Source organism: Mytilus trossulus, chromosome 13 (assembly GCF_036588685.1).
Source record: "Mytilus trossulus isolate FHL-02 chromosome 13, PNRI_Mtr1.1.1.hap1, whole genome shotgun sequence".
Taxonomy (NCBI): domain Eukaryota; kingdom Metazoa; phylum Mollusca; class Bivalvia; order Mytilida; family Mytilidae; genus Mytilus; species Mytilus trossulus.
This window is the reverse complement of record NC_086385.1, coordinates 47,907,259-47,918,757: the sequence shown is the minus strand read 5'-3', so window position 1 is coordinate 47,918,757 and position 11,499 is coordinate 47,907,259. Positions and strand designations below refer to the sequence as shown.

The 11,499-nt window shown below is 30.5% G+C and overlaps 1 protein-coding gene across 1 annotated transcript; it reads right to left on the bottom strand.

The window, feature by feature from the left end:
* Positions 1 to 358: 358 nt before the first annotated feature.
* On the bottom strand, positions 359 to 8,367 carry LOC134694432 (uncharacterized). Its single transcript, XM_063555442.1, has 4 exons — positions 8,222 to 8,367; positions 5,793 to 5,995; positions 2,046 to 2,147; positions 359 to 493 (listed from the first exon to the last, which is right to left on the bottom strand). The coding sequence occupies exons 1-4, from the start codon at positions 8,307 to 8,309 to the stop codon at positions 359 to 361; spliced, it is 528 nt and encodes a 175-aa protein (XP_063411512.1). The 5' UTR covers positions 8,310 to 8,367.
* Positions 8,368 to 11,499: the final 3,132 nt, after the last annotated feature.

Below are 11,499 nucleotides of genomic sequence, written 5' to 3'. Positions count from 1 at the left end.
CCCTGTTGCTCTCTTTTTCCTACTCGCAATGTTGTTTGGCATTTTATTTTCTATATAATTAGCATAATTGTGAGATCCGTTATAAATTAATAAATCGTTTTGATGTGTGTTATATCATGGATTAGCTGACAATATCAATTATTTTCATTACTAGCAACATTGATGAGTTTTGTGTAGCTGTCCATAGCATATACATTGCTGGCTTTATTTCATTTCTGTGTGTTAGTTAAGCATACTGATATATTTCGATTAAATCAAATTTGTCATAGTTTTTTATCATTTTTCTTACATGATTACAATCTTTAAATAACAGACAATTAATTGTATTACACAAATTTGTAAGTTCCAAATGCCTTTTTTATAATTTGTTAAACTTACCAGAAAACAGTATATTCCAATCAAAAACCTGAACGTCCGGTATAATGATTGAATGATCTCCATTTGAAGATGACTGAAGAATGTGTAGCTGTCCATCTATATGGAATGTGCCGAACTAAGAAAGCAGAAACCAATAATATTATTCACTGATAAATTAATTATGTGTATGTAATTATTGATACGAATCATTAATCATTAATTTTACAGTAAAACAAAATATATGTGTTATCGGTCCATGAAACAAAAGTTATTAATGTAGAGCTAAAACACACACAATATGCAAAGAAACAACCCTTTTATTTGTGTTCTTCATATCAAAATTTCAGTGAAGATATACTAATTTTAGCTGTCTCGTTACTGTTTATAAAATGTAAAATTATTCTTCACATTAATGATTATACACCCCCCCCCCCCCCCCCCACACCCCGACCTATTGTATGCATTGTCTTAGTCGTATTTGTCACAACTTATAGGATTTTTCCGTTTGTAACGATGTTCACTTGGTACTGGTATACGATTTAAGGTTCCAACTGTAATGATTTTACCATTACTGAAGAATTTTGTGAAGAGATACTGAGGTTTCGAGTCAAGCGCCCCTGAAGAGTTAAATGAAGAGAAAACAATCGTCAGATCCTAGCGACATTGATGAGTTTTGTGATTAAAAAGAACGAGCGTCGGATCCACTGATCTTAGCGCCACTAATGAGTGTTATGAAGAGAAAACGAGTGTCTAATCCGAGCGCCTTTAATGAATTTTTTTAAAGGAAAATGAGCGTCAAAATCGGGAATCATTGTGTTTTAAGAAGAGAAAACAATCGTCTGAATCTCGGTTTTAAGAATACGTTTGGACATACGTTTATCTAAATAAAAAAACTTGTCTGGATTAGGGTCTTCATTTCTGTCCTTTTACTGTTTAGGCTATTTTGCTTCAGATTTTATTCAGCAGTTTGTAATTTTCAGGTTTTATTTGGTTAATGCTTGTCATTATTTTTGTAGGTTGTTTGTTATAAACTAGGTCGTTTAATTTCTCGATCATATTTTTTTATGATGGAACTTTTAAAAGCCGAGTATACAGTATGGGTTTATCTTATTTTTGAAAGACATAAGATTGTCTTTAATTGCTAACATCAACTATATTTGAACTTTGGTGGATAGTTGTATTATTTGCTTGGATACCACATCTGCCTATTTTCGTATTGACTTATTTTTTTCATTTTTCCATTCTTTTTATTCATATCATTTTCATCAATCGTCACGTTTAAATCCTATACAATGTATCTCTCTATTTATTCTTTTTTTTTTTTTTTTCTGTAAACCCAACAAACTCGGAGAAAATCTGCATTACAACATTTGAAATTGTTATACATGTATGATAGAAAAAAATTGTTTGAAGGCAATTAAATCACTGCTATCAAACTGAATAAATTAAAAATAAAAAAATAAAAAAAAATTTACACATTGCATTATGTTCAAACTTGTTCAACACAAAAGAAAGAAAATAAATATACAGATTTATCTAATGTATACAAAGTCTGTACTAAGTTTTTATAAAATTACGTTCATTTTCAGTCACGATTTATTACGGTAAATAAAATGCTACCAGTGCTAGCATCTATTCAACAGATGGTGCGAGCATTCTACCCGATTTGTATTAACTATTACACATACCAGCAAATAGGTTTCAATCACAGCTGTGCTGTTAAATCGTATTAACTTCTCTGCTTGAAATAGACAATCTTTGGTAACGCATTGATAAAACTGGTTCAGTACCTGTGAATAAAATCAGATTAAAAATAAAATAAATGAGTACAAGTTTGGGATAAATGTATTGAAAAATTTAAGCACTGTTCGATTGATAATATAGTATGAAGCTTAAGTTTGCCACCTTTCTATCTCTGGTGTGTTACATTTTTTACCTGTGAAATTAAGATATGTTTTAGAACTTAACAAAAGATTTATTAATAGATGTTATAGTACGATTTTTCGCGTTCTCCGTATATCAAAGACATGCAGGTTTTATGTATAAATATGGTGTCCGTTAAATGTAAAGTGTCTCAAGTAAATCCACGAATTATCGTTGTCTGTTTTCCCTTACACAAAATTCAGCTTAGAACTCGCGTTTTCTATAAAAATTGATGACCTTAAATATCAGGTTTACCAATCCACAAGGACATATAAACGTAATCTTAAAATATACTGAGTAACACATGTTAAACAACGTAAATTTGAATGTTTAAAATTATTTTAAATTTATTTAAATGAACCACTTGTTAAACAATACAATTTCAAAAATATTGAAATAATGATTTGATAATTGATTTATTGAGTAAAAACATTTACATCATGAACAATTTTTTCTGTAAAACTAATTTATTTCTTCTTATGTTCAATTAAAGTAATATTTCATTTTCTGAACATGAAAATTAAAAATAAATATGTGTTGCTGCCTTTTATTCTTAGTATATATCAAATCTTTTTGTAAAACTTATTTATGAGGCACGACTTTTAAATTTATCAATGTCAGACCCATACACAAATCAACAAAAGAAGCGTTACTAATTTTTTGTAATATTAATCAAACATTAAACTAATTTAAAAGTTTTCGCTAGGGGATCACAGCTAGGAAGCAATTCACAGTCCATTATCATATCAAGTGCGTTGTTCACTCAAACGTTATTTCTATATGTGACAATTTCTTTACAATGTCGTAGAGGTATAAATACTTATACTTAATAATAAAATTCATGATATTAGATTTGACGTGATTTTAAGTAAGTTTATGAATGATAAATATTTTCTTTTTCAATTTCATAATTCCAAACCTTTCAACATTTATGTTTTGCACTAGTTACATTTATAAGCTGTTCAAAATTAGGAAAAATAACCTATGACCAGCTCACAAAATGATTGAAATAAAATCAATCGCATCAAAATTTAATCCCAGTAAATCCAAGTGCCTTTAAGTATAAATAGTGTTCTTTTGGTTCTGTGTTGTAAAAAGTAAAATCACAAAAATACTGAACTCAGAGGAAAATCAACTAGGAAAGTCCATAATCACATGGCAAAATCAAATAACAAAACGCTTCAAAAACGAATGGACAAGAACTGTCATATTACTGACTTGGTACAGGCATTTTCAAATGTAGAAAATGTTGGATTAAACCTGGTTCTATAGCGCTAACACTCTCACTTTAACAACAGTCTCATCAAATTCCGTTATATTTACATGATGCGTTTGTGCTAATAGAGTTCAAAATGTTAATGTTGTTTGTGTTGTTGCGTTTTTATTGCTTCTGTGAAAAGTAGTCATAACGTATATATATATAATGCTTCATATACTGTAAGACACCTTTTGGTTGATTTCATTGTTTAATTGTTGTCTCATTGACGCATATCCAAACATCTTCTGTTTTACTATTTTTTAAGATTTCTCATAATCTTTGAATTTATTGTGTATGAAAATATTTTCACTAAATAGAAAATTAAAAACTAGAAAGGAAAAAACAGATATCGTCGATTACATTAGTTGTATGTTGAAAGATTATCATTCCCTGTCGTTAAAAATCAAGATTTGTAAAAACTGTCAATTTATGATTATGACTATGCAAATGATATTTCATGAATGAGCTGGAAAAAACCCTCCACATCAAAAGTTACATTGACTCTGGCTAAATTACAAATTGACCAAGTAGAACAGAAAGACACAGATTCAACAACGATTAGCAATGACAAGCCTATGATAAGGCAGATGCGTTTGTATGTTCAATACATTTGCGACACATGTCCTTAATACCGTATAGCGGGTTATTTTCGCGGGGTGCAAATTCTCGCTTATTTTCGCGGACAGAACTTAATCGCCAAAATAAATTCCGCCAAATTAAAAGTGTACATACAAAGGTATTAATAAAAATTTTAATCCGCCAAAATAATAACCGCCAAAATATTTCGTATACCTTGTTCAATGAAAATCGCGAAATTTTACACCCGTGAAAATATCCCGCTATACGGTAGTTAAAAAGAGGGCATCATGTAACACTAGCAAGACAGTTTTTGACAGGCGCCTAGACTATGCGTTGTTTGTAACAGTTGTTTGACTTTAGTTCAAAGGTCTCAATTATAGGGGATTGATGATGTACACTATTCTGCTGGTTTTTTTGTTGTTGTTTCATGTATGTCTCTAATTCCTTTTTATACAATATTTATCAACGTTTAACAAGAGTTGGAAAAAGGGATTTTTCGTCTTAACCAATTGCCATGAAAAGTTATCGTTTCTAGAAAGATGTACTTTTAGATACCAAAAACGGTTTAGGAATTTGAATGTTTAACTTAATTCTAGTTTTTTTGTTAATTGTATATTATTTCATTACTCATATGATATCAAATCGTGAGTCTAAGATTAATCATATTATGTTTGAACAATCGATTAGAAATAAATAAGGTGTGACCCTTAGCGAAAAAGATATCAAAACACAAGAAAATATTAATTTAAATTGATTATGCATTGTATAAATACATTGTTACATGTACAATTTGATTATTCGGTGTCGATTAAAAAGACATCTGTATGTTTTAATAATGTATGCATATATGTCAGACACACTTGTGTGGGTGTATATCATTCTACTTTTTCCTTTATCTATTCATCCTTGAAAATTTACCGTCATACCACTAGAAAGCAATAAATATTCTTTAAAGTAATTTCTAAATGAAATTTTGTAATAAGATCCCTGCACAGATTTAGATTAATACAGAAACATTAAAACAGCTCTTTCGAATTGAAACCATAATTGACTGCATTTAGAATTTTTACCATAACCTATTCATGTAAATACTCTTTATGCATTACATAACTGCAACTAATAAATGTAGTGCGTATTAAGTCGATTTGAAATTAATTTGTCCTTTTAAACTTATTTTATTCGAGCGTTACTGATGGAATTTTGTAGACAAAACCCACGTATAGAGTACATTTTAACCCTGGTTTGAAAAGTAGTTTCTGACTTAGACATGTTTTGTGATAGTCCTAAAACATGTCATAGCCGTAATATATGTGTTCGAATGTACGATTTATCGTAACTTTCGTCGTCAAACTTAAGACACCTCGCGACATTACTTATGTCTGAGTTTCCTGTTCAGTATGCGTTTCAGTTTAAACCATTGTCGGGTTCAGGTTCCCCTTATATACTTAGTATGGAATTGGTTATAGAGCTCTTATATTGGGAATATCGCTCACTTTCAAACCAGTGTCGGATCCAGGGTCTACCAACATATACCTATTTACGTCCACACTTCTTTTTTTCAAAAATCGCGGCCCTCTCTAAATAGTAGGTATAACATCGGAGGTATATCTTCCATAATCGGTAATAACACCCCCTTTAAAAATCCTGGATCGTCCCTTAAATCCTTTCAACATACCTTTGGTTTACTGTAGTTGTTGTAAAGATGTCCATTGGTGTACAGTGGAAGGTTTTGATCTGTATTTTCATGTTTTTCTACTTCAAATGATTGGTGAAAATGATCATGCCGTATTGTGATCTGCAACCTGTCAGGCAGGTCAGTATGTCGCTTATGTCTTTCATGATTCGATGAAAACGATGAAACTTCAATTTGAACTAGATCTAAAATCATGATTTTATAATATTTACAAAATTTTGAAATTGATCAATATAACAATATGAAGATTTGGTATGATTGTCAATGAGACAACTATTCGCCAAAGTTCAAATGAAGTAGATGTACATAATTAGAGGCAACCGAAAGACCTTCAACAATGAGAAAAATCAATATCGTATGGTTAGCTATTAAAGGCCCCGACAAAAAATATCAAACAATTAAATTCAGAAAACTAACAGCTTAATTTCTAACTAAACCGTTTACGAAAAACAAAAATCACAAACGACAAACATTGAATTACAGACTCCAGCTTGGGACAGGTACATATATTAAGAAATGATTTATATCCATTGACCGTTTATTATAATAATGTGTATTTCAACATAAGTAAACCAACGAAAGTATTTACATAGACACTTGTACCTGTGTATCTTGATTGATTGATTGGTTTTAACGCCACTACTGTATTACTTTGCGACAGTCAGTAGAGAAACGACAGAAGAGAACAATAGAGCTTCGGTAGAAAAAATGACAATCCTTGTCGATGAAGATTGCAGTGTTGCAGAATTCAAAGAAACGAAACCACCGATGACAAGCTATTGATACAGTAATTTGACTTCTTAGATTTTCTTGAAAACACATTTTATTTATTTTTTTACTTTCAATATAAATACTATTAGATTCCAAATTCTCCCCCAAGAAATCAAATACTTGAAAACCAATGGTTTTAAATTATCGTAACACGTGAAGAGCTTCAACTAAATATTCATTATAACTCAGTCATACAGCTATTACATAACACAAACCTACTTTAAAAACATTATGTTTGGCCACTAGAAAACAAACAGTTTATTAAGGATTGCTAAAAAAGACCATTTTGTGATTAAATAATGCAATTCAATTAAAAAATACCCTATTTTAACGTCCTTTAATACTAGTAGTTGAATCAGCACGTTGAACAGACGACGGAAGAAATATCCTTCATGACAACACATACCATGTCTTTATAAGTATAGATTATCGGGTTTTCTACACATTGATATCGTAAAATATCAGCCGCGAGCCACAATGTGAACCTTTTTGGCGAGTGAGCGTAGCGAACGAGCTAAAAAGTTTCACATTGTGTCGAGCGGCTGATATTTTACGATATCTATACGTAGAAAACACGATTATCTGTTTATCGTTCTATTAATGGTCGTTTTTTCTCTCCCTAAGACAGTTTTACGCTTGACGAAAGCAAGCTTGATAACTTCTCCTCTCGCATTGTGACGTCGCTGATAACTTCTCCTCTCACATTGTGACGTCGCTGATAATGCCTGGTCTCGTTTTGAAGTCTTGATACGTGAATTACTGAGCGACAGAGCAGGGTGATATAGGCGTAGGGAAGGACGATAAAAGAACATATAATACTTATGATTTATGAATTATTGCAAAGTTGTTGGGGTCATTCAGATGTTTGGTATTATTGAGCAAGAAGCATGTCTTTTTAATGTTGAATCCTTGAATGAACATTCGATTGAAAAGCATTCGAGTATGCATGAAATATTACAATCAATATTCCCTATCACCTGTAATAATAACAAATGAATGTCTGTAATCCAGATCAGTATATTAAGCAAACATAATAAGTTACATAAACGATTTGTTAGCCGGGTGTCTGTAAATGTTTTATAAGACTTAGTGTAATTTATTTTCGATAAGTTAATGTTTTACCTTAAACATGTACGTGAATTGAAAATAAAAATAGATCAGACAAAATCTTCGTAGTACGATTTTCAGGCGCGGATCCAGCAATTTTATCAAAAGAAATTTAAACCTCTACCTCCTTAAACACTTTGAAACGTAAAATTTAAAAAATAATAAAAAAAAAAAAAAAAAATTAAATCGATAAAAAGGTTATAACTACAAACTCCCCCCTTTTCCCTCAAACCAACTGAAAACACCATTGATGTTTCAACAATGAAGTGTTTACTTGCATAATCATTCATTTTTGTATGAGTAACAATTGAATCAATGATGAATAACTATTGTATTATAGTGCAACCACATTTACACAATATATTGTACATTGCATTGAGAATTAACATAATGATTCGGTCAACCAAATAGGTTTACGGTGCATTATCAGGTTTTAATTGTAAATATAACAGATCAGAGAATATAAATTCAAATATATCTTTATGTAAAATGTTGCTTTTCTATATCAAATAATAGTTTCTATATATACTTACCACTTGTAATAATAGGTACTGAAGTATGAAGCTGTAATGAACACACATGTGAAATGGATAACAGAAATATACATTCTCCAACATTCATCTTTGTATATAGGGTATAAATGATAAATTTTCAACATCGTTTGTTGGGAACCTTGAACTCCATTGTATCATGTGACTGATTGATTTTAATATATTTCAAAAAATTTAATGTGTTTTCACAAAAAATATAATAAAGTTATTTAAATTCCCACCAGCGGTGCGCGATGATTACACTTTGATCAGGTGGAAGTATAGTGATGCATGGTTCATAATGGTGTTAAAATGAATGAATACATTTAGATACATTATAAACGAAATTGTTTATAATAAATAGAACTGACGATAGTTTTAAAAAAGCGACCTAAAATAAAAACTACCCAATTATTATTTGAACTTTATATAAACTTAATCATTAAAATATCGACATAATAACGCCACATCTTCCTATATCTATAAAACTACAAAAAAATAACCATTATATAGTCAATAATAAAGACCGTCTTTATAAATTTTCTCAAATAAGCTTGACCGTTAGTGACCATTAAACTTTATAATTCGCAGTTAACATCAAAATAATGAGAGTTTTACTTATATGTAATATGGTTTACAAATGTGTCATTCATCTATGAGGTTTTAAATCCGTGGTCCTTCATTTTTGAATAACATGATTTTCTTTGTGATTTTTTCTTTATTCTTTTTCATTTTTGTCAATTATTCTTCTTTCTTTATATCATAGGTCCTATTTTTGCTCTTTATATTACGTTTTGTCGATTCGTCTGTAAACCTCTTTAAGACCTTCATCTATCGATTCAATTAAAACATCATAGAAGTAAGAAATACGAATACGGATTGTTCAAATGAATTGATTGATTGATTGATTGGGGAGTGCTTAACGACGTCAATATCAGCAGCTTTCAAAAACAACGCAGAATGGCGATTTCTTCTTGATATATAGTTAACTATTGTGAATCTAATCTATACAAATATGCTTCACACCGAATAAACACCTTTCTATCATTCTATAGGATGTCAGATATTTATTGTTTAATACTGTCAAGTGTGTATTAAGTATTTTCAGCGAAGATTTCGTGAATCAAATCAAATTTAAAATGGGAAAAGAACCCTCGGAAGAAAACATGTACATCATTTGGTCCCGATATTAAGCAAATCATACTTTTAGAAGATCAGATAGCGTTAAGATGTATTGTAACTTTGTATTTGAACAGGCTGAACACTGTTTATGAGAACGCAAATTCAATATTTTTCTTCAGTTTATTACTTTCTAATCGTTACCACGAATTTTTCAAATGGCATTAAACATGTGATTTTATCTAGTTTGTTGCCTTATAATTGACCAAATGCATATTTGAAGATTTTCGTTTACATAAACTTGACATGTTTGTATATGAATTGATAAGCAAAAAGAAACTTTAAAAGAGAGTACACGATTTAATAGAAAAATAAATACATAAGAGAAGTAAGCGTTTACATTGTAAATGATTACAGGAGAAAACGTATGTAAACATATAAATGATACATTTGTACCAGGATTAAAATTGGGAATCATAGACGCATGTTTCGTCTACTTAAGACTCATCAGTGACGCTTGAATCATAAAAGTTTTAAAAAAAAAAGCCAGATAGGGAACGAAGTTGAACGACATAAAGTTATCTGTTCTTGTGGTATAAATTTTTCAGTATTTTGAAAAATTCATAGCCTTAATTTATATATATGACCATATATATTACTGATAATGCATATCAAAACGAAACAATTGACTTCTCTGCTTGTAGTAGACTCGGGGTATATTTGAACAATCAGTACGTCATTGCAGTTCGAAGTGAGCGAAGCACGTTCAACGAAGCTAAATTTTCTCAAAAGCTACTTTATATCGTATCTACTCTGGTTTTTTAATTCAATTGATCCGTATGCTGTCGTTCGAAATAATCTTTCTTGTTTATATCATACCGTTGAAATAAAAATCTTCAAAATGTTTAATTTATTCATTAATCTAAGTTGTATCATTTAAACAAACAATCGGCTTGTCTTATATTTTTGAAAAAAATAGTTGCCAAATTCCTCGAAAAGTCAGCTACATCTATCGTTATACTGACATTCGGGATATTTTGATTTGTTTAGTAGCATATCGAAGAAGTTCGATCCACAAAATAGCTTCGCTTTGTACTGAAAACAAATATTGGGAAATTTATTGTATTGTCATAAAACTTGAGTAACAAACATGCGTAAATGAAAAAGAAATGAAAAATGTTGAACAATTCAAACGAGAAACCTGATGTCCTGATATGTGTTCAAAATATAAACGAAAGACAAAAAAACAAACGGCACCCTCTGAATTGGCTCCAGACACATACATACAGAAAGAGGCGGGGTGAAACATGATAGCGGGATCCAAACACTACCTTAACCTGAAACAGTAGTGTAACAGAACAACATTAGAACGAACTATAAAATTCAGTTAAAAACGGCTGAATGTTTATTTTCATAATGGATGTTTACATTTATAAACTACTCTTGCCTTGTATTTACCCTGTAACGATCCAAAGACGTTTTCAGTACACAACTGATCAAATAAGACTTTTACGTTATCCATGAGTAGTAGTTATGACAAATGCTATCGATCTAAAGATTACTGTTTAATCGTTGATCGTATGTTTTATTTAAATATGGAAACAAGAAAACAGATTCCAACTTCCGTTTATAGATACATGTATATATATACCTAGATGTGGTATGAGTCCCAATGAGACACCTCTCCATCGAAGGAACAATTAATAAAAGTAACAGTAAATTTATATATTCGACCTGCAAGTCAGATGCGTTTCGACCTGCAAGTCAGATGCGTTGGTAAAATATATATTTTTTTCATTCTTTTGGTCTTTAAAAATGGTGTTTGTGCTGTATTTAAACCCTTCTACAACGACATTTGTAACATGCACACGTATAACACATTTTGTAAAAATTGCGGTTTTTATCCAATGCATTGATATGTTTGAACGTTGTTTTTAATTTAGACTTGTTAATATTAATTTCGTTTGGGATTTTAATTTACATTTGCTCCGGTTTATATATTCTGTTAAACCTATTTTGACTTTTTAAAATTCAAGAGTCGATCCTAAATTGAGGTAAATTAAATGGCCTTTCAAACACTTTTGATCCCTAACATCACTGAAGAGACATTATTTGTTGAAATCCGGACAACATTTAGCACCTTATCTTGTGATTTACAATAT